Source organism: Ylistrum balloti, unplaced genomic scaffold (genome assembly GCF_031769215.1).
Source record: "Ylistrum balloti isolate Yb309-2 unplaced genomic scaffold, AGI_CSIRO_Ybal_v1 Utg370342, whole genome shotgun sequence".
Classification (NCBI taxonomy): domain Eukaryota; kingdom Metazoa; phylum Mollusca; class Bivalvia; order Pectinida; family Pectinidae; genus Ylistrum; species Ylistrum balloti.
Genome location: NW_026782246.1, coordinates 824028 through 851680, shown reverse-complemented (window position 1 = coordinate 851680; position 27653 = coordinate 824028). Strand labels below are relative to the sequence as shown.

At 41.9% G+C, this 27653-nt stretch overlaps 1 protein-coding gene and 2 long non-coding RNA genes across 3 annotated transcripts; 1 reads left to right on the top strand and 2 right to left on the bottom strand.

Moving 5' to 3' along the window:
* Window positions 1-1460: 1460 nt before the first annotated feature.
* LOC132553624 (uncharacterized) lies at window positions 1461-4799 on the top strand. Its single transcript, XR_009554353.1, has 3 exons — window positions 1461-1546; window positions 3757-3920; window positions 4262-4799. It is a non-coding gene; the product is annotated as an uncharacterized LOC132553624 (long non-coding RNA).
* Window positions 3081-7277, bottom strand: LOC132553625 (uncharacterized). The gene is made up of 4 exons (XR_009554354.1): window positions 6576-7277; window positions 5681-5967; window positions 5135-5352; window positions 3081-3969 (listed from the first exon to the last, which is right to left on the bottom strand). It is a non-coding gene; the product is annotated as an uncharacterized LOC132553625 (long non-coding RNA).
* Window positions 7278-7310: 33 nt separating this feature from the next.
* Window positions 7311-26850, bottom strand: LOC132553645 (collagen alpha-1(II) chain-like). The gene is made up of 26 exons (XM_060217905.1): window positions 26817-26850; window positions 25226-25276; window positions 24482-24532; window positions 23736-23786; window positions 22990-23040; window positions 22244-22294; window positions 21498-21548; window positions 20752-20802; window positions 20006-20056; window positions 19260-19310; window positions 18514-18564; window positions 17768-17818; window positions 17021-17071; window positions 16275-16325; window positions 15529-15579; window positions 14783-14833; window positions 14037-14087; window positions 13291-13341; window positions 12545-12595; window positions 11799-11849; window positions 11053-11103; window positions 10306-10356; window positions 9560-9610; window positions 8814-8864; window positions 8068-8118; window positions 7311-7372 (listed from the first exon to the last, which is right to left on the bottom strand). Exons 1-26 carry the CDS (start codon window positions 26848-26850, stop codon window positions 7311-7313), a joined length of 1320 nt encoding a protein of 439 aa, XP_060073888.1.
* Between the last annotated feature and the right edge of the window lie 803 nt (window positions 26851-27653).

The window sequence follows — 27653 nt, the reverse complement described above, 5'->3', positions numbered from 1 at the left end:
AACAAGATGTTCTTTTTGTTCAGCAACTAATGTGATGGGTTCAGTTTCTGTTTCATGGTCAGTGATCATGGCATTCTCATCATCATCAAATGTGTTTACAAACAAAAAGCCAAAATTACCATATTGATCTGGACCCAATCTCAGATCTATTCAACATGGTAGCGTGTAGACTGTCACAATATATATAGGGCTGAACCCGATAAATAAATAGATAATTAACTATTAAAGTCTTTATCAGGATTTTCTGTTCATCTGCGTTCAGGACTAAGTGATGTTCCTCTCCGTAGCTTCCAAGTACTCCAGTTCAATTGGTATATTTGTTGATAATCTGTTATCCCTTTTAATCCAAACTGATCATGACATTACTTGGACCTGGACTTGACCTTTTGTTGTCATCCAATTCAGTATAATCAGATAACTAAGTAATCACTTATGAAGAATGTTCCAATAGCATCAGACTATCCTATGGTTATTTGAACAAGTCATGTTTCTAGATGTAGCTGTTGTACAGAAAACCAGAAGATTGTGATAAAGTTCAATATTTAATTAGGCAATGAATCTCATTTGTGAAGAAAAATAAGTTACATTAATAATTCTATCAGACTCAAACAACCTTTCACACTTAGTAGTTAATTTCTACAACTTCATACTCGAGTAAGATGGACAATATTATTACTATTATATTAGTTTTCCTGGCATAAAATTAACACACTAATCAGAAGGCCTAAAGCTTACATTAAAATAGACAAAATCTTAACATACGCAAGTTAGGAAAATACACATCCATTCTAGGTCTGGTCTCTACACACTTCCAAAACATTTACATCCTTAGATAAAGTAAGGAAAAACTAACATTCATATATTCCAGACTTCTATTCCTTCTCACAAAAATGCACTTTCAGCACAAACGCACATTTACTAAGTTAAATTCAAATATTTGATCATCATACTAAACTCTCAATATATCTTTCTCACTACTAAGCCTAGTACAAAATAGATCAACATACTCCTGTTAAGCACTTGATAAGGTAACCACAGACCAGGAATTAGAAATTACTCAGTGATAGAAAATACCACCTGTCTATCCCTATAAGAACGAATAGTCTGACTACGGTCCTAGTACGTTTACCATAACTATTATTGTAAAATATTAAATAATTAGAAAAACTTCTCAAAAGACCCTAAAAATAAATTCCTATCAGTAATACCACCCCCCGACATTTCACAGGACAAAAGACAGACTGCATCGGGACTAGGAATTCACCAAGTTATCCGGTGGATAGTACAAACACGGCACACATAAAACACACACCTGTACTAGCTGACAGCAACTTATACAAGTTTTCCCGTAAGCACAGTGCAGTCATATTAATTCTATAAATAACTTCTACAAGTGTGCACACAGTTAATACGTCACTTCCGATCAAAACAAAGCATAGTACAGCAGAAACACACGACATGTTATTGATAATATTTCACCACTTTCCTTAATCATGATGGATAACAACTACCCAGAAACATTTACACATCTCTAAGAAAGAATAAGGTATTAAATATATATGTCATTTATTGCAAGATTAACATTTAAAAATAATATAAAGTGATACTGGGTCACATCACCATTCTGTCACAATATGGTTTCTAATTGCTCAACTGCAATGCAGTGTAAATCAAAGCACTGAAAGTACTGAGAGGCTAAACGTTTTGATAAATGTTAACAAATAACCGCTAAGCTATATTACTTTCCCCATACTCCTACACTTTGGAATGCAAAAATTACAAAAATAAGAGAACCAGAGGCTATTTTTCTTCTTTATTAAGTGATTTTATATCTATTCTTATTTCAAATTATAATTTAATAATTATTAATATATCATATAAAATAATATAAAAAAAAAAAATGGGAATATATCACACACACAACATATATTTATCGCCAACAAGCCAAATGATAGATAGCTCTATGATGAAGTTGACTAAATAAAACCTTTGAAATACCCAAAATGTTGCAATTACTATCCTATCAATATGAGGATTTAAACAAATTGAAAGGACTTTATACCTACTTCTTTATTTTGAATGTATTGCAAAATAATAGTCCTTACTTATCATAATTATATTTGTAGTTGAGGAAAGTAGATAAGGTATACACAGCATTTCAGATATATAAAATGTATTTACATGCCTATCTTCCTTGAAGTATCATGGTTACATTTTTCTTCCAGTAATTATGTCTATATAGGCATAGTTCTATGAGATTAAACCAGACTTCCATATATATACAAAATTTACACGCTAAATGAATATGTTATGGAAATATTTCGTTTTAGTCAATTGATAATTATAAACATTAATATTTTGGGGTTTTTTTATACACGCTTTGTTTGAAGGAATATTTTCATTTCAAGGAACTTTGTTACACATTAACAAACCTTGAGAAATCAGCACAATCAACCTTCATTAAATAAAACTAAAAGGCAAAAAATATAAGTTATAACAAAGTCAACATCATGATCAGTACAGTATTAAAAATATATCATTCATAAATCATGAGCACCAAATGTACCTTGCCTATGAAGCGCAAACTTTTTTATCTTCAAAAACTTGAAAAAGTGTCATGGCGGTGGGTGTGAAAATCCTAAAAAAAAGTGTTATATCGACGAGTGTAGGACGAACAGTCGAATTTTGTGACGTCTAATGAGGTAAAGTGATGTTATATATTAAGACGATCTTGCCACAACGACAAGGATTAAAGCAAAATTGATGTTCTGTTTGTAAGTTTTGTTTTTGTTTGTTTATAAGTGCTGTTAGTTGATAATTCAAACCAAGCCCCCAGACTAACTTCTAATCATGGCGCCAACTCGCACGTACAGTGTTCTGTACGCTTACGTCATGTCGAGAATTCCGTAAAATATATTGTTCAAAATTTATCAATAGTTCAACCACACTGTGCTTCTTTTTTAAATATATAGTAATCGTATTGTTATTTTTAAAAAAAAACTAATTTTGGATGCTTTTAAAATAGCAATTTGAAAAATCGCGGCATTATTTATGCAGAAAAATTGCCGCAAGAGGGCTCTAACTCTTTTCGATATTTTAGCCAATGAGAAGGCCATGATCGGTAAATTTTGTCTGAAAGGCAGTCACAATAGGCTATGCATACCGAGTGCGTTAGCCTAAAAATGAAAAGCTGAAACAGCATATATGTATATTGGCTCAAATTTGACAGCATCCCAGTATGCCACAGACAAAACAGACATCATGGGTCTTCAGATTTTCTAAATGTTACTTGGAAATTTAGACAATTTGACCTAAATCATCTAAAAAGCAATTGAAGGTCATTTCTTTGTGGTAACAAACATGAAATGACTCCATTACAGCATGTTATGTGCAAAAATATTTAAATTAAGTATCTTTGTGTTGTTGAAGATGATTAAAGATCTCAAAACTGACAGACAGATGGATGCCACAGCACAGTATAGATTCATTTGTCCTTCAGGAATCAGCCAAACTAAGTCACAAAATTAATGAAACTAGAATACTGAGGCAAGAACTGTGCCAAATTAAACAAGAAATCAAAATATTTTAAAACTGTTCATGAACACTATTGCAAATTCTGTTTTTAAGAAAATTGAATGTTCATTCTTAATCAAAAACGTCCTCTGAACATCCCACTATACATCACAAATCCGGGTTATGGAACAGGCCAAGATAAGATTTACTTCAGTCTACTTTTCTGTTGCTTTACGAGCTCAGACGTTGGGGGAGGTGGTACTGGAGCAATGGTCTTCGCAACCCGTCTGGGGTCCTTTGGTGCCATAGTTGGTCCTCCCTTCATCCTAACTCGATCTGCCAAACGGTTCTCCACTCCAGATTCTAAAAGTCCTTCAACATAAGTGTACGACTTCTCTTCCTTGGCGGTATGTACAGCCTACCTGCTAGTTATTTTTGTTGAAATTTCTCTGGTATCTGCAAACAGATAGTAATACCGGTGGTTGGTAATGTTAAATCCAGAAGTTCAGAGATGAACTGTATTTTTTTATTATTCTAGTACTTCAGTCTAAAATGCATCTACTATGACATAACCCAGTGAACTTGTACATTTCTCTACACTGAGTTAAATACTTTTGATATGTATTACCATGATATGTAATCTGAACTTTTCAAGAAATACAACTCTTTACCAAGGGAGCATTATCATGTCACAATGTAATCTATTAATGTGTATTTCATATTCTACATGTCCACATTTTTATTATAGTCCAGAGCAGCCATAAGGATCCTGGCATGGTAGACAAGTGGCACATATGAGTATCGCTTGGCACAATACATCACAAACAAGCAGATGAAAATTTTCAAAATATGAAGTACTCCTGTGGAGTGAAAAAAAATGTGTGCAAATTGGAAACCATGACTTCTGGTCAAAATCTCTTACAATAGATGTACATAAAACAGAATTTCATAGAAAAGTGTCGCGTGCCTAGGACAAAAATCTTATTTATACTAACATTGACCTTGACCCTTGAACCTGAAAAGCAATCCCAAGCAGGCACTTTTGGTGAGGAATCACTGTTAGGAGTTTGAAGTTGATCAGCATCTAGTTATCGTGAAAAAATCTCAGTACAGACGCCGACATCACCATACCTATGTCGCCTTTTGCAGCCCACACAAAAATATAAATTGTAGATCTGCTTAAAGCAGCACAAATATCTGTGCTGCTGTGACATTGATAGAGGGCCAACGTCCACCATTTGAACAAACTTTGCGAAGCTTCATTACAATATGCTACAGTAAAATATCAGAACCCTAAATGTTTGTTTTCTGATAATTCATTCGACCTGTGTGAGGGTCAAGGTCAATTATTTGAAAAAGAGACTTGATAGAATTTGCAACATAGAATCCTAGGCCTTCTGGTTTAATCTATAGACGGCACATGATGAAGTGCAAAGCAGAAAATATGGACTTTTGGTCATCTCGACCCATTGTTACCACAATCATGCTATGTCAACTAAACTACACGTCAAGGTTAATATTACATATGCATAATCAGTGGTCCTAATGCTACAATCACTACTTAGTTTTTGCTATTTTGAAACACAAATACACCACATAATGTTTTGAAGTGAAAACCTACCTGAAGTTCAAGTAGTAAGGCACCTGACGCAGAAACCTAGTATCCAATACAATCCTTCAGAGTGCATTGTGAGCTGCACTTCCCTTTTCTAAACATTCCTGGTCTCGGTCTGCTTCGGCTATTTGTCAGTGACTGTATTGACCAAAGCCTGATTTGCCATAAGCCAAAGCCCACTGATGTTCGTTAACACAATGGTGTAGAGTAGCTCCCCATAGTTCCTGAAGAATGTTGCAAGTATTAGGCGTACACTATCAGTTATCAAATCATGATTCTTTTTAGAAAAGGAGGTTAATAAATTTCTCAATTAAAGATGTAGCTTTATAACAGTATATTTTGTTTTATTTTTCCCCTTAATGATAACTTTCCACAAAATGTGTCAGGAAATCTACATCATATAGGTACATTATATAATACATATTGACTATCTACTTATATAATATATTTTTACTCTCAATAAAATGGCAGGCTAATACACTTGCAATCAAATGGGGGACAATTTATTAGTACTTTGATTGAATACTATATAATTTCTCAGCAAGAACTTACTCATGTGAGGTAGACAGCAGATCCTTTTTGGGATTGAATTCTTTCTACCAATTCTTTGCAATTTTTCTTGTTGCATTTTACATCTATTTTGGTTTGAGCTAGTGCTGTAAGCCTTTCCATATACACCATGCATGTAGAATCCTTCGTCAGGTGGAAACAAGACTCCTAAACCAACACTCTTTCCATCATCAAAATCATCATCATCGTCGTCGTCATCTCCAATCTCTTCTGCTCCAAATTCTAGGTCTGCCAGTGACACTTTTTCCAGCTGGTCTGTGGTTTTAGGTCTGCAACAAAAAGACTGAGATTACCAAGTAAGATCTCAGTAGACAGCAATGCCTACCTGTAACTCTAACCCAAATCTATTCTTATAGACATTTGTAATGTTTTATGTCTTATTCAGAGCCAAGGTCTTTAGAAACTTCCATGGTGAAGGAAAGCCAGAGTACTCAAAAATGTACTGTACATTTCAACTGATCCAGGGCGTTTTTTAACCCGGTGCTCAAAAGGTTCATGTATCAAGACGAGAACTAAAAATATATTTTGGTGATTATGTCTCCCTTTCCAACAAAAATATATATCATTTGACCTTTGATCTCAAGGTCAAGGTTATACTGAACTATTGGTAAAGCACTGCACATCTTCAGATGAGGCAACTACACATCAAGTTTGATGTAAAAATATTTACAGTTTAGGAATCCTTTGGAAAAAACAATATTCTTTATCTTCGAGTTCAAGATCACAGTGACGTTTTCGTAGTGCACTGAACATTTCCATCTGGTAATGTAACTGAACATAAATTTTATGAAAAATTTCTTTTTACTTTTTCGGAGACATACCCTGGACAATTTATTATTTGAAGAACCTAAGTATCTCTATTTCGAAAAAAATATACCTGACCGACCAGCTAGCTCCCAGCGAGGTAGGCCTCTCCCTGCCGCCGGACCTGCAAATATAGAAGTCTGACAAGTGTGAATATATTTGATTAATTGATAACAACACCGTCTTACCAAAGATGGGGGTAAAACCGTCGATAACCGAACGCCGCTATGGCCGAAAAATCGATTGCCTGTGATTTGCAGGCCGCGTACTGTTGAAAACAAAGCTCCGCTGCTTGTATCAACTTTAACACTGTTCGCAGGGGAAGAAAACACCATGTATAGGAAAGAGCTCAAATTCGGCGCAAACAAACACCATACCTTCTCTCGTCGCAATCGAATTATGAACTAGGTCGATCTATCAGCCGAGTCGCACCGTATTCGACTCCTGTTTCACAACCCCTCGAAGCAAGAAAACCCTGCTAAGCCACATACAAAAACATTCTCACCCCATGAGTGTGTATGGAATAACGAGTTCTGCACTGAATGCGTGCCAACTGAAATTCCCACATGTTCGGAGAAATATCTGTATACGACTCACGGACATTTACTTGCCGAAGGAACTTGCGATGTTGGAGAAGTACACAGTTTGAGCGGACCTGATGAAAAAACCAACTTCGTCCAGTCCTCCAATTGCTAGAGTTCCCAGTAGGGTCTGAATGTAGCCTTGTAAGAACTTCAATCCGATACACAATATAGACTTCATTCCTACAACAGGTTTAGAACAGAGAACCTACGTACCTCTATTTTGGTCAAAATATACCTGACCGACCAGCTAGCTCCCAGCGAGGTAGGCCTCTCCCTGCCGCCGAACCTGCAAATATAGAAGTCTGACAAGTGTGAATATATTTGATTAATTGATAACAACGCCGTCTTACCAAAGATGGGGGTAAAACCGTCGATAACCGAACGCCGCTATGGCCGAAAAATCGATTGCCTGTGATTTGCAGGCCGCGTACTGTTGAAAACAAAGCTCCGCTGCTTGTATCAACTTTAACACTGTTCGCAGGGAAAGAAAACACCATGTATAGGAAAGAGCTCAAATTCGGCGCAAACAAACACCATACCTTCTCTCGTCGCAATCGAATTATGAACTAGGTCGATCTATCAGCCGAGTCGCACCGTATTCGACTCCTGTTTCACAACCCCTCGAAGCAAGAAAACCCTGCTAAGCCACATACAAAAACATTCTCACCCCATGAGTGTGTATGGAATAACGAGTTCTGCACTGAATGCGTGCCAACTGAAATTCCCACATGTTCGGAGAAATATCTGTATACGACTCACGGACATTTACTTGCCGAAGGAACTTGCGATGTTGGAGAAGTACACAGTTTGAGCGGACCTGATGAAAAAACCAACTTCGTCCAGTCCTCCAATTGCTAGAGTTCCCAGTAGGGTCTGAATGTAGCCTTGTAAGAACTTCAATCCGATACACAATATAGACTTCATTCCTACAACAGGTTTAGAACAGAGAACCTACGTACCTCTATTTTGGTCAAAATATACCTGACCGACCAGCTAGCTCCCAGCGAGGTAGGCCTCTCCCTGCCGCCGGACCTGCAAATATAGAAGTCTGACAAGTGTGAATATATTTGATTAATTGATAACAACACCGTCTTACCAAAGATGGGGGTAAAACCGTCGATAACCGAACGCCGCTATGGCCGAAAAATCGATTGCCTGTGATTTGCAGGCCGCGTACTGTTGAAAACAAAGCTCCGCTGCTTGTATCAACTTTAACACTGTTCGCAGGGGAAGAAAACACCATGTATAGGAAAGAGCTCAAATTCGGCGCAAACAAACACCATACCTTCTCTCGTCGCAATCGAATTATGAACTAGGTCGATCTATCAGCCGAGTCGCACCGTATTCGACTCCTGTTTCACAACCCCTCGAAGCAAGAAAACCCTGCTAAGCCACATACAAAAACATTCTCACCCCATGAGTGTGTATGGAATAACGAGTTCTGCACTGAATGCGTGCCAACTGAAATTCCCACATGTTCGGAGAAATATCTGTATACGACTCACGGACATTTACTTGCCGAAGGAACTTGCGATGTTGGAGAAGTACACAGTTTGAGCGGACCTGATGAAAAAACCAACTTCGTCCAGTCCTCCAATTGCTAGAGTTCCCAGTAGGGTCTGAATGTAGCCTTGTAAGAACTTCAATCCGATACACAATATAGACTTCATTCCTACAACAGGTTTAGAACAGAGAACCTACGTACCTCTATTTTGGTCAAAATATACCTGACCGACCAGCTAGCTCCCAGCGAGGTAGGCCTCTCCCTGCCGCCGAACCTGCAAATATAGAAGTCTGACAAGTGTGAATATATTTGATTAATTGATAACAACGCCGTCTTACCAAAGATGGGGGTAAAACCGTCGATAACCGAACGCCGCTATGGCCGAAAAATCGATTGCCTGCGATTTGCAGGCCGCGTACTGTTGAAAACAAAGCTCCGCTGCTTGTATCAACTTTAACACTGTTCGCAGGGGAAGAAAACACCATGTATAGGAAAGAGCTCAAATTCGGCGCAAACAAACACCATACCTTCTCTCGTCGCAATCGAATTATGAACTAGGTCGATCTATCAGCCGAGTCGCACCGTATTCGACTCCTGTTTCACAACCCCTCGAAGCAAGAAAACCCTGCTAAGCCACATACAAAAACATTCTCACCCCATGAGTGTGTATGGAATAACGAGTTCTGCACTGAATGCGTGCCAACTGAAATTCCCACATGTTCGGAGAAATATCTGTATACGACTCACGGACATTTACTTGCCGAAGGAACTTGCGATGTTGGAGAAGTACACAGTTTGAGCGGACCTGATGAAAAAACCAACTTCGTCCAGTCCTCCAATTGCTAGAGTTCCCAGTAGGGTCTGAATGTAGCCTTGTAAGAACTTCAATCCGATACACAATATAGACTTCATTCCTACAACAGGTTTAGAACAGAGAACCTACGTACCTCTATTTTGGTCAAAATATACCTGACCGACCAGCTAGCTCCCAGCGAGGTAGGCCTCTCCCTGCCGCCGGACCTGCAAATATAGAAGTCTGACAAGTGTGAATATATTTGATTAATTGATAACAACACCGTCTTACCAAAGATGGGGGTAAAACCGTCGATAACCGAACGCCGCTATGGCCGAAAAATCGATTGCCTGTGATTTGCAGGCCGCGTACTGTTGAAAACAAAGCTCCGCTGCTTGTATCAACTTTAACACTGTTCGCAGGGGAAGAAAACACCATGTATAGGAAAGAGCTCAAATTCGGCGCAAACAAACACCATACCTTCTCTCGTCGCAATCGAATTATGAACTAGGTCGATCTATCAGCCGAGTCGCACCGTATTCGACTCCTGTTTCACAACCCCTCGAAGCAAGAAAACCCTGCTAAGCCACATACAAAAACATTCTCACCCCATGAGTGTGTATGGAATAACGAGTTCTGCACTGAATGCGTGCCAACTGAAATTCCCACATGTTCGGAGAAATATCTGTATACGACTCACGGACATTTACTTGCCGAAGGAACTTGCGATGTTGGAGAAGTACACAGTTTGAGCGGACCTGATGAAAAAACCAACTTCGTCCAGTCCTCCAATTGCTAGAGTTCCCAGTAGGGTCTGAATGTAGCCTTGTAAGAACTTCAATCCGATACACAATATAGACTTCATTCCTACAACAGGTTTAGAACAGAGAACCTACGTACCTCTATTTTGGTCAAAATATACCTGACCGACCAGCTAGCTCCCAGCGAGGTAGGCCTCTCCCTGCCGCCGAACCTGCAAATATAGAAGTCTGACAAGTGTGAATATATTTGATTAATTGATAACAACGCCGTCTTACCAAAGATGGGGGTAAAACCGTCGATAACCGAACGCCGCTATGGCCGAAAAATCGATTGCCTGTGATTTGCAGGCCGCGTACTGTTGAAAACAAAGCTCCGCTGCTTGTATCAACTTTAACACTGTTCGCAGGGGAAGAAAACACCATGTATAGGAAAGAGCTCAAATTCGGCGCAAACAAACACCATACCTTCTCTCGTCGCAATCGAATTATGAACTAGGTCGATCTATCAGCCGAGTCGCACCGTATTCGACTCCTGTTTCACAACCCCTCGAAGCAAGAAAACCCTGCTAAGCCACATACAAAAACATTCTCACCCCATGAGTGTGTATGGAATAACGAGTTCTGCACTGAATGCGTGCCAACTGAAATTCCCACATGTTCGGAGAAATATCTGTATACGACTCACGGACATTTACTTGCCGAAGGAACTTGCGATGTTGGAGAAGTACACAGTTTGAGCGGACCTGATGAAAAAACCAACTTCGTCCAGTCCTCCAATTGCTAGAGTTCCCAGTAGGGTCTGAATGTAGCCTTGTAAGAACTTCAATCCGATACACAATATAGACTTCATTCCTACAACAGGTTTAGAACAAGAGAACCTACGTACCTCTATTTTGGTAAAACTATACCTGACCGACCAGCTAGCTCCCAGCGAGGTAGGCCTCTCCCTGCCGCCGGACCTGCAAATATAGAAGTCTGACAAGTGTGAATATATTTGATTAATTGATAACAACACCGTCTTACCAAAGATGGGGGTAAAACCGTCGATAACCGAACGCCGCTATGGCCGAAAAATCGATTGCCTGTGATTTGCAGGCCGCGTACTGTTGAAAACAAAGCTCCGCTGCTTGTATCAACTTTAACACTGTTCGCAGGGGAAGAAAACACCATGTATAGGAAAGAGCTCAAATTCGGCGCAAACAAACACCATACCTTCTCTCGTCGCAATCGAATTATGAACTAGGTCGATCTATCAGCCGAGTCGCACCGTATTCGACTCCTGTTTCACAACCCCTCGAAGCAAGAAAACCCTGCTAAGCCACATACAAAAACATTCTCACCCCATGAGTGTGTATGGAATAACGAGTTCTGCACTGAATGCGTGCCAACTGAAATTCCCACATGTTCGGAGAAATATCTGTATACGACTCACGGACATTTACTTGCCGAAGGAACTTGCGATGTTGGAGAAGTACACAGTTTGAGCGGACCTGATGAAAAAACCAACTTCGTCCAGTCCTCCAATTGCTAGAGTTCCCAGTAGGGTCTGAATGTAGCCTTGTAAGAACTTCAATCCGATACACAATATAGACTTCATTCCTACAACAGGTTTAGAACAGAGAACCTACGTACCTCTATTTTGGTCAAAATATACCTGACCGACCAGCTAGCTCCCAGCGAGGTAGGCCTCTCCCTGCCGCCGGACCTGCAAATATAGAAGTCTGACAAGTGTGAATATATTTGATTAATTGATAACAACACCGTCTTACCAAAGATGGGGGTAAAACCGTCGATAACCGAACGCCGCTATGGCCGAAAAATCGATTGCCTGTGATTTGCAGGCCGTGTACTGTTGAAAACAAAGCTCCGCTGCTTGTATCAACTTTAACACTGTTCGCAGGGGAAGAAAACACCATGTATAGGAAAGAGCTCAAATTCGGCGCAAACAAACACCATACCTTCTCTCGTCGCAATCGAATTATGAACTAGGTCGATCTATCAGCCGAGTCGCACCGTATTCGACTCCTGTTTCACAACCCCTCGAAGCAAGAAAACCCTGCTAAGCCACATACAAAAACATTCTCACCCCATGAGTGTGTATGGAATAACGAGTTCTGCACTGAATGCGTGCCAACTGAAATTCCCACATGTTCGGAGAAATATCTGTATACGACTCACGGACATTTACTTGCCGAAGGAACTTGCGATGTTGGAGAAGTACACAGTTTGAGCGGACCTGATGAAAAAACCAACTTCGTCCAGTCCTCCAATTGCTAGAGTTCCCAGTAGGGTCTGAATGTAGCCTTGTAAGAACTTCAATCCGATACACAATATAGACTTCATTCCTACAACAGGTTTAGAACAGAGAACCTACGTACCTCTATTTTGGTCAAAATATACCTGACCGACCAGCTAGCTCCCAGCGAGGTAGGCCTCTCCCTGCCGCCCGACCTGCAAATATAGAAGTCTGACAAGTGTGAATATATTTGATTAATTGATAACAACACCGTCTTACCAAAGATGGGGGTAAAACCGTCGATAACCGAACGCCGCTATGGCCGAAAAATCGATTGCCTGTGATTTGCAGGCCGCGTACTGTTGAAAACAAAGCTCCGCTGCTTGTATCAACTTTAACACTGTTCGCAGGGGAAGAAAACACCATGTATAGGAAAGAGCTCAAATTCGGCGCAAACAAACACCATACCTTCTCTCGTCGCAATCGAATTATGAACTAGGTCGATCTATCAGCCGAGTCGCACCGTATTCGACTCCTGTTTCACAACCCCTCGAAGCAAGAAAACCCTGCTAAGCCACATACAAAAACATTCTCACCCCATGAGTGTGTATGGAATAACGAGTTCTGCACTGAATGCGTGCCAACTGAAATTCCCACATGTTCGGAGAAATATCTGTATACGACTCACGGACATTTACTTGCCGAAGGAACTTGCGATGTTGGAGAAGTACACAGTTTGAGCGGACCTGATGAAAAAACCAACTTCGTCCAGTCCTCCAATTGCTAGAGTTCCCAGTAGGGTCTGAATGTAGCCTTGTAAGAACTTCAATCCGATACACAATATAGACTTCATTCCTACAACAGGTTTAGAACAGAGAACCTACGTACCTCTATTTTGGTCAAAATATACCTGACCGACCAGCTAGCTCCCAGCGAGGTAGGCCTCTCCCTGCCGCCGGACCTGCAAATATAGAAGTCTGACAAGTGTGAATATATTTGATTAATTGATAACAACACCGTCTTACCAAAGATGGGGGTAAAACCGTCGATAACCGAACGCCGCTATGGCCGAAAAATCGATTGCCTGTGATTTGCAGGCCGCGTACTGTTGAAAACAAAGCTCCGCTGCTTGTATCAACTTTAACACTGTTCGCAGGGGAAGAAAACACCATGTATAGGAAAGAGCTCAAATTCGGCGCAAACAAACACCATACCTTCTCTCGTCACAATCGAATTATGAACTAGGTCGATCTATCAGCCGAGTCGCACCGTATTCGACTCCTGTTTCACAACCCCTCGAAGCAAGAAAACCCTGCTAAGCCACATACAAAAACATTCTCACCCCATGAGTGTGTATGGAATAACGAGTTCTGCACTGAATGCGTGCCAACTGAAATTCCCACATGTTCGGAGAAATATCTGTATACGACTCACGGACATTTACTTGCCGAAGGAACTTGCGATGTTGGAGAAGTACACAGTTTGAGCGGACCTGATGAAAAAACCAACTTCGTCCAGTCCTCCAATTGCTAGAGTTCCCAGTAGGGTCTGAATGTAGCCTTGTAAGAACTTCAATCCGATACACAATATAGACTTCATTCCTACAACAGGTTTAGAACAGAGAACCTACGTACCTCTATTTTGGTCAAAATATACCTGACCGACCAGCTAGCTCCCAGCGAGGTAGGCCTCTCCCTGCCGCCGAACCTGCAAATATAGAAGTCTGACAAGTGTGAATATATTTGATTAATTGATAACAACGCCGTCTTACCAAAGATGGGGGTAAAACCGTCGATAACCGAACGCCGCTATGGCCGAAAAATCGATTGCCTGTGATTTGCAGGCCGCGTACTGTTGAAAACAAAGCTCCGCTGCTTGTATCAACTTTAACACTGTTCGCAGGGGAAGAAAACACCATGTATAGGAAAGAGCTCAAATTCGGCGCAAACAAACACCATACCTTCTCTCGTCGCAATCGAATTATGAACTAGGTCGATCTATCAGCCGAGTCGCACCGTATTCGACTCCTGTTTCACAACCCCTCGAAGCAAGAAAACCCTGCTAAGCCACATACAAAAACATTCTCACCCCATGAGTGTGTATGGAATAACGAGTTCTGCACTGAATGCGTGCCAACTGAAATTCCCACATGTTCGGAGAAATATCTGTATACGACTCACGGACATTTACTTGCCGAAGGAACTTGCGATGTTGGAGAAGTACACAGTTTGAGCGGACCTGATGAAAAAACCAACTTCGTCCAGTCCTCCAATTGCTAGAGTTCCCAGTAGGGTCTGAATGTAGCCTTGTAAGAACTTCAATCCGATACACAATATAGACTTCATTCCTACAACAGGTTTAGAACAGAGAACCTACGTACCTCTATTTTGGTCAAAATATACCTGACCGACCAGCTAGCTCCCAGCGAGGTAGGCCTCTCCCTGCCGCCGGACCTGCAAATATAGAAGTCTGACAAGTGTGAATATATTTGATTAATTGATAACAACACCGTCTTACCAAAGATGGGGGTAAAACCGTCGATAACCGAACGCCGCTATGGCCGAAAAATCGATTGCCTGTGATTTGCAGGCCGCGTACTGTTGAAAACAAAGCTCCGCTGCTTGTATCAACTTTAACACTGTTCGCAGGGGAAGAAAACACCATGTATAGGAAAGAGCTCAAATTCGGCGCAAACAAACACCATACCTTCTCTCGTCGCAATCGAATTATGAACTAGGTCGATCTATCAGCCGAGTCGCACCGTATTCGACTCCTGTTTCACAACCCCTCGAAGCAAGAAAACCCTGCTAAGCCACATACAAAAACATTCTCACCCCATGAGTGTGTATGGAATAACGAGTTCTGCACTGAATGCGTGCCAACTGAAATTCCCACATGTTCGGAGAAATATCTGTATACGACTCACGGACATTTACTTGCCGAAGGAACTTGCGATGTTGGAGAAGTACACAGTTTGAGCGGACCTGATGAAAAAACCAACTTCGTCCAGTCCTCCAATTGCTAGAGTTCCCAGTAGGGTCTGAATGTAGCCTTGTAAGAACTTCAATCCGATACACAATATAGACTTCATTCCTACAACAGGTTTAGAACAGAGAACCTACGTACCTCTATTTTGGTCAAAATATACCTGACCGACCAGCTAGCTCCCAGCGAGGTAGGCCTCTCCCTGCCGCCGGACCTGCAAATATAGAAGTCTGACAAGTGTGAATATATTTGATTAATTGATAACAACACCGTCTTACCAAAGATGGGGGTAAAACCGTCGATAACCGAACGCCGCTATGGCCGAAAAATCGATTGCCTGTGATTTGCAGGCCGCGTACTGTTGAAAACAAAGCTCCGCTGCTTGTATCAACTTTAACACTGTTCGCAGGGGAAGAAAACACCATGTATAGGAAAGAGCTCAAATTCGGCGCAAACAAACACCATACCTTCTCTCGTCGCAATCGAATTATGAACTAGGTCGATCTATCAGCCGAGTCGCACCGTATTCGACTCCTGTTTCACAACCCCTCGAAGCAAGAAAACCCTGCTAAGCCACATACAAAAACATTCTCACCCCATGAGTGTGTATGGAATAACGAGTTCTGCACTGAATGCGTGCCAACTGAAATTCCCACATGTTCGGAGAAATATCTGTATACGACTCACGGACATTTACTTGCCGAAGGAACTTGCGATGTTGGAGAAGTACACAGTTTGAGCGGACCTGATGAAAAAACCAACTTCGTCCAGTCCTCCAATTGCTAGAGTTCCCAGTAGGGTCTGAATGTAGCCTTGTAAGAACTTCAATCCGATACACAATATAGACTTCATTCCTACAACAGGTTTAGAACAGAGAACCTACGTACCTCTATTTTGGTCAAAATATACCTGACCGACCAGCTAGCTCCCAGCGAGGTAGGCCTCTCCCTGCCGCCGGACCTGCAAATATAGAAGTCTGACAAGTGTGAATATATTTGATTAATTGATAACAACACCGTCTTACCAAAGATGGGGGTAAAACCGTCGATAACCGAACGCCGCTATGGCCGAAAAATCGATTGCCTGTGATTTGCAGGCCGCGTACTGTTGAAAACAAAGCTCCGCTGCTTGTATCAACTTTAACACTGTTCGCAGGGGAAGAAAACACCATGTATAGGAAAGAGCTCAAATTCGGCGCAAACAAACACCATACCTTCTCTCGTCGCAATCGAATTATGAACTAGGTCGATCTATCAGCCGAGTCGCACCGTATTCGACTCCTGTTTCACAACCCCTCGAAGCAAGAAAACCCTGCTAAGCCACATACAAAAACATTCTCACCCCATGAGTGTGTATGGAATAACGAGTTCTGCACTGAATGCGTGCCAACTGAAATTCCCACATGTTCGGAGAAATATCTGTATACGACTCACGGACATTTACTTGCCGAAGGAACTTGCGATGTTGGAGAAGTACACAGTTTGAGCGGACCTGATGAAAAAACCAACTTCGTCCAGTCCTCCAATTGCTAGAGTTCCCAGTAGGGTCTGAATGTAGCCTTGTAAGAACTTCAATCCGATACACAATATAGACTTCATTCCTACAACAGGTTTAGAACAGAGAACCTACGTACCTCTATTTTGGTCAAAATATACCTGACCGACCAGCTAGCTCCCAGCGAGGTAGGCCTCTCCCTGCCGCCGGACCTGCAAATATAGAAGTCTGACAAGTGTGAATATATTTGATTAATTGATAACAACACCGTCTTACCAAAGATGGGGGTAAAACCGTCGATAACCGAACGCCGCTATGGCCGAAAAATCGATTGCCTGTGATTTGCAGGCCGTGTACTGTTGAAAACAAAGCTCCGCTGCTTGTATCAACTTTAACACTGTTCGCAGGGGAAGAAAACACCATGTATAGGAAAGAGCTCAAATTCGGCGCAAACAAACACCATACCTTCTCTCGTCGCAATCGAATTATGAACTAGGTCGATCTATCAGCCGAGTCGCACCGTATTCGACTCCTGTTTCACAACCCCTCGAAGCAAGAAAACCCTGCTAAGCCACATACAAAAACATTCTCACCCCATGAGTGTGTATGGAATAACGAGTTCTGCACTGAATGCGTGCCAACTGAAATTCCCACATGTTCGGAGAAATATCTGTATACGACTCACGGACATTTACTTGCCGAAGGAACTTGCGATGTTGGAGAAGTACACAGTTTGAGCGGACCTGATGAAAAAACCAACTTCGTCCAGTCCTCCAATTGCTAGAGTTCCCAGTAGGGTCTGAATGTAGCCTTGTAAGAACTTCAATCCGATACACAATATAGACTTCATTCCTACAACAGGTTTAGAACAAGAGAACCTACGTACCTCTATTTTGGTAAAACTATACCTGACCGACCAGCTAGCTCCCAGCGAGGTAGGCCTCTCCCTGCCGCCGGACCTGCAAATATAGAAGTCTGACAAGTGTGAATATATTTGATTAATTGATAACAACACCGTCTTACCAAAGATGGGGGTAAAACCGTCGATAACCGAACGCCGCTATGGCCGAAAAATCGATTGCCTGTGATTTGCAGGCCGCGTACTGTTGAAAACAAAGCTCCGCTGCTTGTATCAACTTTAACACTGTTCGCAGGGGAAGAAAACACCATGTATAGGAAAGAGCTCAAATTCGGCGCAAACACACACCATACCTTCTCTCGTCGCAATCGAATTATGAACTAGGTCGATCTATCAGCCGAGTCGCACCGTATTCGACTCCTGTTTCACAACCCCTCGAAGCAAGAAAACCCTGCTAAGCCACATACAAAAACATTCTCACCCCATGAGTGTGTATGGAATAACGAGTTCTGCACTGAATGCGTGCCAACTGAAATTCCCACATGTTCGGAGAAATATCTGTATACGACTCACGGACATTTACTTGCCGAAGGAACTTGCGATGTTGGAGAAGTACACAGTTTGAGCGGACCTGATGAAAAAACCAACTTCGTCCAGTCCTCCAATTGCTAGAGTTCCCAGTAGGGTCTGAATGTAGCCTTGTAAGAACTTCAATCCGATACACAATATAGACTTCATTCCTACAACAGGTTTAGAACAGAGAACCTACGTACCTCTATTTTGGTAAAACTATACCTGACCGACCAGCTAGCTCCCAGCGAGGTAGGCCTCTCCCTGCCGCCGGACCTGCAAATATAGAAGTCTGACAAGTGTGAATATATTTGATTAATTGATAACAACGCCGTCTTACCAAAGATGGGGGTAAAACCGTCGATAACCGAACGCCGCTATGGCCGAAAAATCGATTGCCTGTGATTTGCAGGCCGCGTACTGTTGAAAACAAAGCTCCGCTGCTTGTATCAACTTTAACACTGTTCGCAGGGGAAGAAAACACCATGTATAGGAAAGAGCTCAAATTCGGCGCAAACAAACACCATACCTTCTCTCGTCGCAATCGAATTATGAACTAGGTCGATCTATCAGCCGAGTCGCACCGTATTCGACTCCTGTTTCACAACCCCTCGAAGCAAGAAAACCCTGCTAAGCCACATACAAAAACATTCTCACCCCATGAGTGTGTATGGAATAACGAGTTCTGCACTGAATGCGTGCCAACTGAAATTCCCACATGTTCGGAGAAATATCTGTATACGACTCACGGACATTTACTTGCCGAAGGAACTTGCGATGTTGGAGAAGTACACAGTTTGAGCGGACCTGATGAAAAAACCAACTTCGTCCAGTCCTCCAATTGCTAGAGTTCCCAGTAGGGTCTGAATGTAGCCTTGTAAGAACTTCAATCCGATACACAATATAGACTTCATTCCTACAACAGGTTTAGAACAGAGAACCTACGTACCTCTATTTTGGTAAAACTATACCTGACCGACCAGCTAGCTCCCAGCGAGGTAGGCCTCTCCCTGCCGCCGGACCTGCAAATATAGAAGTCTGACAAGTGTGAATATATTTGATTAATTGATAACAACACCGTCTTACCAAAGATGGGGGTAAAACCGTCGATAACCGAACGCCGCTATGGCCGAAAAATCGATTGCCTGTGATTTGCAGGCCGCGTACTGTTGAAAACAAAGCTCCGCTGCTTGTATCAACTTTAACACTGTTCGCAGGGGAAGAAAACACCATGTATAGGAAAGAGCTCAAATTCGGCGCAAACAAACACCATACCTTCTCTCGTCGCAATCGAATTATGAACTAGGTCGATCTATCAGCCGAGTCGCACCGTATTCGACTCCTGTTTCACAACCCCTCGAAGCAAGAAAACCCTGCTAAGCCACATACAAAAACATTCTCACCCCATGAGTGTGTATGGAATAACGAGTTCTGCACTGAATGCGTGCCAACTGAAATTCCCACATGTTCGGAGAAATATCTGTATACGACTCACGGACATTTACTTGCCGAAGGAACTTGCGATGTTGGAGAAGTACACAGTTTGAGCGGACCTGATGAAAAAACCAACTTCGTCCAGTCCTCCAATTGCTAGAGTTCCCAGTAGGGTCTGAATGTAGCCTTGTAAGAACTTCAATCCGATACACAATATAGACTTCATTCCTACAACAGGTTTAGAACAGAGAACCTACGTACCTCTATTTTGGTCAAAATATACCTGACCGACCAGCTAGCTCCCAGCGAGGTAGGCCTCTCCCTGCCGCCGGACCTGCAAATATAGAAGTCTGACAAGTGTGAATATATTTGATTAATTGATAACAACACCGTCTTACCAAAGATGGGGGTAAAACCGTCGATAACCGAACGCCGCTATGGCCGAAAAATCGATTGCCTGTGATTTGCAGGCCGCGTACTGTTGAAAACAAAGCTCCGCTGCTTGTATCAACTTTAACACTGTTCGCAGGGGAAGAAAACACCATGTATAGGAAAGAGCTCAAATTCGGCGCAAACAAACACCATACCTTCTCTCGTCGCAATCGAATTATGAACTAGGTCGATCTATCAGCCGAGTCGCACCGTATTCGACTCCTGTTTCACAACCCCTCGAAGCAAGAAAACCCTGCTAAGCCACATACAAAAACATTCTCACCCCATGAGTGTGTATGGAATAACGAGTTCTGCACTGAATGCGTGCCAACTGAAATTCCCACATGTTCGGAGAAATATCTGTATACGACTCACGGACATTTACTTGCCGAAGGAACTTGCGATGTTGGAGAAGTACACAGTTTGAGCGGACCTGATGAAAAAACCAACTTCGTCCAGTCCTCCAATTGCTAGAGTTCCCAGTAGGGTCTGAATGTAGCCTTGTAAGAACTTCAATCCGATACACAATATAGACTTCATTCCTACAACAGGTTTAGAACAGAGAACCTACGTACCTCTATTTTGGTAAAAATATACCTGACCGACCAGCTAGCTCCCAGCGAGGTAGGCCTCTCCCTGCCGCCGGACCTGCAAATATAGAAGTCTGACAAGTGTGAATATATTTGATTAATTGATAACAACACCGTCTTACCAAAGATGGGGGTAAAACCGTCGATAACCGAACGCCGCTATGGCCGAAAAATCGATTGCCTGTGATTTGCAGGCCGCGTACTGTTGAAAACAAAGCTCCGCTGCTTGTATCAACTTTAACACTGTTCGCAGGGGAAGAAAACACCATGTATAGGAAAGAGCTCAAATTCGGCGCAAACAAACACCATACCTTCTCTCGTCGCAATCGAATTATGAACTAGGTCGATCTATCAGCCGAGTCGCACCGTATTCGACTCCTGTTTCACAACCCCTCGAAGCAAGAAAACCCTGCTAAGCCACATACAAAAACATTCTCACCCCATGAGTGTGTATGGAATAACGAGTTCTGCACTGAATGCGTGCCAACTGAAATTCCCACATGTTCGGAGAAATATCTGTATACGACTCACGGACATTTACTTGCCGAAGGAACTTGCGATGTTGGAGAAGTACACAGTTTGAGCGGACCTGATGAAAAAACCAACTTCGTCCAGTCCTCCAATTGCTAGAGTTCCCAGTAGGGTCTGAATGTAGCCTTGTAAGAACTTCAATCCGATACACAATATAGACTTCATTCCTACAACAGGTTTAGAACAGAGAACCTACGTACCTCTATTTTGGTAAAAATATACCTGACCGACCAGCTAGCTCCCAGCGAGGTAGGCCTCTCCCTGCCGCCGGACCTGCAAATATAGAAGTCTGACAAGTGTGAATATATTTGATTAATTGATAACAACACCGTCTTACCAAAGATGGGGGTAAAACCGTCGATAACCGAACGCCGCTATGGCCGAAAAATCGATTGCCTGTGATTTGCAGGCCGCGTACTGTTGAAAACAAAGCTCCGCTGCTTGTATCAACTTTAACACTGTTCGCAGGGGAAGAAAACACCATGTATAGGAAAGAGCTCAAATTCGGCGCAAACAAACACCATACCTTCTCTCGTCGCAATCGAATTATGAACTAGGTCGATCTATCAGCCGAGTCGCACCGTATTCGACTCCTGTTTCACAACCCCTCGAAGCAAGAAAACCCTGCTAAGCCACATACAAAAACATTCTCACCCCATGAGTGTGTATGGAATAACGAGTTCTGCACTGAATGCGTGCCAACTGAAATTCCCACATGTTCGGAGAAATATCTGTATACGACTCACGGACATTTACTTGCCGAAGGAACTTGCGATGTTGGAGAAGTACACAGTTTGAGCGGACCTGATGAAAAAACCAACTTCGTCCAGTCCTCCAATTGCTAGAGTTCCCAGTAGGGTCTGAATGTAGCCTTGTAAGAACTTCAATCCGATACACAATATAGACTTCATTCCTACAACAGGTTTAGAACAGAGAACCTACGTACCTCTATTTTGGTAAAAATATACCTGACCGACCAGCTAGCTCCCAGCGAGGTAGGCCTCTCCCTGCCGCCGGACCTGCAAATATAGAAGTCTGACAAGTGTGAATATATTTGATTAATTGATAACAACACCGTCTTACCAAAGATGGGGGTAAAACCGTCGATAACCGAACGCCGCTATGGCCGAAAAATCGATTGCCTGTGATTTGCAGGCCGCGTACTGTTGAAAACAAAGCTCCGCTGCTTGTATCAACTTTAACACTGTTCGCAGGGGAAGAAAACACCATGTATAGGAAAGAGCTCAAATTCGGCGCAAACAAACACCATCCCTTCTCTCGTCGCAATCGAATTATGAACTAGGTCGATCTATCAGCCGAGTCGCACCGTATTCGACTCCTGTTTCACAACCCCTCGAAGCAAGAAAACCCTGCTAAGCCACATACAAAAACATTCTCACCCCATGAGTGTGTATGGAATAACGAGTTCTGCACTGAATGCGTGCCAACTGAAATTCCCACATGTTCGGAGAAATATCTGTATACGACTCACGGACATTTACTTGCCGAAGGAACTTGCGATGTTGGAGAAGTACACAGTTTGAGCGGACCTGATGAAAAAACCAACTTCGTCCAGTCCTCCAATTGCTAGAGTTCCCAGTAGGGTCTGAATGTAGCCTTGTAAGAACTTCAATCCGATACACAATATAGACTTCATTCCTACAACAGGTTTAGAACAGAGAACCTACGTACCTCTATTTTGGTAAAAATATACCTGACCGACCAGCTAGCTCCCAGCGAGGTAGGCCTCTCCCTGCCGCCGGACCTGCAAATATAGAAGTCTGACAAGTGTGAATATATTTGATTAATTGATAACAACACCGTCTTACCAAAGATGGGGGTAAAACCGTCGATAACCGAACGCCGCTATGGCCGAAAAATCGATTGCCTGTGATTTGCAGGCCGCGTACTGTTGAAAACAAAGCTCCGCTGCTTGTATCAACTTTAACACTGTTCGCAGGGGAAGAAAACACCATGTATAGGAAAGAGCTCAAATTCGGCGCAAACAAACACCATACCTTCTCTCGTCGCAATCGAATTATGAACTAGGTCGATCTATCAGCCGAGTCGCACCGTATTCGACTCCTGTTTCACAACCCCTCGAAGCAAGAAAACCCTGCTAAGCCACATACAAAAACATTCTCACCCCATGAGTGTGTATGGAATAACGAGTTCTGCACTGAATGCGTGCCAACTGAAATTCCCACATGTTCGGAGAAATATCTGTATACGACTCACGGACATTTACTTGCCGAAGGAACTTGCGATGTTGGAGAAGTACACAGTTTGAGCGGACCTGATGAAAAAACCAACTTCGTCCAGTCCTCCAATTGCTAGAGTTCCCAGTAGGGTCTGAATGTAGCCTTGTAAGAACTTCAATCCGATACACAATATAGACTTCATTCCTACAACAGGTTTAGAACAGAGAACCTACGTACCTCTATTTTGGTAAAAATATACCTGACCGACCAGCTAGCTCCCAGCGAGGTAGGCCTCTCCCTGCCGCCGGACCTGCAAATATAGAAGTCTGACAAGTGTGAATATATTTGATTAATTGATAACAACACCGTCTTACCAAAGATGGGGGTAAAACCGTCGATAACCGAACGCCGCTATGGCCGAAAAATCGATTGCCTGTGATTTGCAGGCCGCGTACTGTTGAAAACAAAGCTCCGCTGCTTGTATCAACTTTAACACTGTTCGCAGGGGAAGAAAACACCATGTATAGGAAAGAGCTCAAATTCGGCGCAAACAAACACCATACCTTCTCTCGTCGCAATCGAATTATGAACTAGGTCGATCTATCAGCCGAGTCGCACCGTATTCGACTCCTGTTTCACAACCCCTCGAAGCAAGAAAACCCTGCTAAGCCACATACAAAAACATTCTCACCCCATGAGTGTGTATGGAATAACGAGTTCTGCACTGAATGCGTGCCAACTGAAATTCCCACATGTTCGGAGAAATATCTGTATACGACTCACGGACATTTACTTGCCGAAGGAACTTGCGATGTTGGAGAAGTACACAGTTTGAGCGGACCTGATGAAAAAACCAACTTCGTCCAGTCCTCCAATTGCTAGAGTTCCCAGTAGGGTCTGAATGTAGCCTTGTAAGAACTTCAATCCGATACACAATATAGACTTCATTCCTACAACAGGTTTAGAACAGAGAACCTACGTACCTCTATTTTGGTCAAAATATACCTGACCGACCAGCTAGCTCCCAGCGAGGTAGGCCTCTCCCTGCCGCCGGACCTGCAAATATAGAAGTCTGACAAGTGTGAATATATTTGATTAATTGATAACAACACCGTCTTACCAAAGATGGGGGTAAAACCGTCGATAACCGAACGCCGCTATGACCGAAAAATCGATTGCCTGTGATTTGCAGGCCGTGTACTGTTGAAAACAAAGCTCCGCTGCTTGTATCAACTTTAACACTGTTCGCAGGGGAAGAAAACACCATGTATAGGAAAGAGTTCAAATTCGGCGCAAACAAACACCATACCTTCTCTCGTCGCAATCGAATTATGAACTAGGTCGATCTATCAGCCGAGTCGCACCGTATTCGACTCCTGTTTCACAACCCCTCGAAGCAAGAAAACCCTGCTAAGCCACATACAAAAACATTCTCACCCCATGAGTGTGTATGGAATAACGAGTTCTGCACTGAATGCGTGCCAACTGAAATTCCCACATGTTCGGAGAAATATCTGTATACGACTCACGGACATTTACTTGCCGAAGGAACTTGCGATGTTGGAGAAGTACAGTTTGAGCGGACCTGATGAAAAAACCAACTTCGTCCAGTCCTCCAATTGCTAGAGTTCCCAGTAGGGTCTGAATGTAGCCTTGTAAGAACTTCAATCCGATACACAATATAGACTTCATTCCTACAACAGGTTTAGAACAGAGAACCTACGTACCTCTATTTTGGTCAAAATATACCTGACCGACCAGCTAGCTCCCAGCGAGGTAGGCCTCTCCCTGCCGCCGGACCTGCAAATATAGAAGTCTGACAAGTGTGAATATATTTGATTAATTGATAACAACACCGTCTTACCAAAGATGGGGGTAAAACCGTCGATAACCGAACGCCGCTATGGCCGAAAAATCGATTGCCTGTGATTTGCAGGCCGTGTACTGTTGAAAACAAAGCTCCAGTGCTTGTATGTAGCCACCAGTTTTGGTGAAATTGGTGATGCTCCACCACCATGGTGATTATTTCGACAAAAAATCTAAAAAAAATCACACACAAATGATTTTAGAAGATTTTTCAACAAAACATTCACACTATTTGACATTCATCGCGATCAAATTGAACACTTTTATCAGGCCAGCAATTATTCAATTAATCAAAACATACTTAAACTCGGTACAAATGTACCTCACTGCAACCTACAGCCACGATCCTCCAATCCAGGGCAGCCATGAGAGGTAATCAGCTACAACAGCTCCAGTACAGCCATGCGAGGTCAGCTCATCACAGGATTCAGCTGTACAATATTATTCTGAGAGGATTTAATATTTTAGATTATCAACAAAAACACTGAATACCCACCAGTTTTGGTGAAATTGGTGATGCTCCACCACCATGGTGATTATTTCGACAAAAAATCTAAAAAAATCACACACAAATGATTTTAGAAGATTTTTCAACAAAACATTCACACTATTTGACATTCATCGCGATCAAATTGAACACTTTTATCAGGCCAGCAATTATTCAATTAATCAAAACATACTTAAACTCGGTACAAATGTACCTCATTGCAACCTACAGCCACGATCCTCCAATCCAGGGCAGCCATGAGAGGTAATCAGCTACAACAGCTCCAGTACAGCCATGCGAGGTCAGCTCATCACAGGATTCAGCTGTACAATATTATTCTGAGAGGATTTAATATTTTAGATTATCAACAAAAACACTGAATACCCACCAGTTTTGGTGAAATTGGTGATGCTCCACCACCATGGTGATTATTTCGACAAAAAATCTAAAAAAATCACACACAAATGATTTTAGAAGATTTTTCAACAAAACATTCACACTATTTGACATTCATCGCGATCAAATTGAACACCTTTATCAGGCCACCAATTATTCAATTAATCAAAACATACTTAAACTCGGTACAAATGTACCTCACTGCAACCTACAGCCACGATCCTCCAATCCAGGGCAGCCATGAGAGGTAATCAGCTACAACAGCTCCAGTACAGCCATGCGAGGTCAGCTCATCACAGGATTCAGCTGTACAATATTATTCTGAGAGGATTTAATATTTTAGATTATCAACAAAAACACTGAATACCCACCAGTTTTGGTGAAATTGGTGATGCTCCACCACCATGGTGATTATTTCGACAAAAAATCTAAAAAAATCACACACAAATGATTTTAGAAGATTTTTCAACAAAACATTCACACTATTTGACATTCATCGCGATCAAATTGAACACCTTTATCAGGCCACCAATTATTCAATTAATCAAAACATACTTAAACTCGGTACAAATGTACCTCACTGCAACCTACAGCCACGATCCTCCAATCCAACCATTGCAGCCATGTGAGGTCTAGTACATCCACACTAGGTCAGCTCATTCATGGATCCATCTGTAAAATATTTTTGATTGGTGTTGAAATCAAAATTTTATAAAATGTTGGAAAAAAAGATCTAGTAGTTAATTTTACCTCTTTAGAGAAATGCAATACCTTAGGGTCATGGAATTCACCCATGTTCAGGGTCATGGAATTCACCCATATTCTCCTCGGTTTTTTCTCTTCAAATTATTTTTATCAAAACTCTACTTTCATTCAGTTGATGCCATCATTTCAATCTGTCACAAACAGGGCTGCAAAAATTGGAAATTCAAATGCCAATTGAGCCTGTGTTCCTCATCTTTCATGTGCTGAAGCTGATTTTTTTTTTTTAAAGAGCAACTGATCGATGTTTTCTCTTTAACAAAAGGCCCACAGACCTAAACAATCATGTGACTAATTGCAACAATGTCCACCGGTAATAAAACAGCCAAGGGCCATAACTCTAATTTAAATCAATTCCATAATAACAAGGTTGCAGTTTATCCACTACAGTATAAATATACAGTATAAATGAAAATTAGCTTGCTTTCTAAACTGTCCTCACTTGTGACCATTTCATATTGTTTCAAAGAAATGAAAATTGGTCAAACACGACCTGAAGTCATTTTTATTATAGATATATAGGCTCTTCAATGAGTTTTCATTTCATAAATTTTCATATGAAATGAAATCAAATTTTAGATATTTTTTATGACATAACTTAGAAAAATCATATAATGGCAGTTTTTCAAGTAAAAATGTGGAGAATTAAATGAGTTGGGGCAGCCA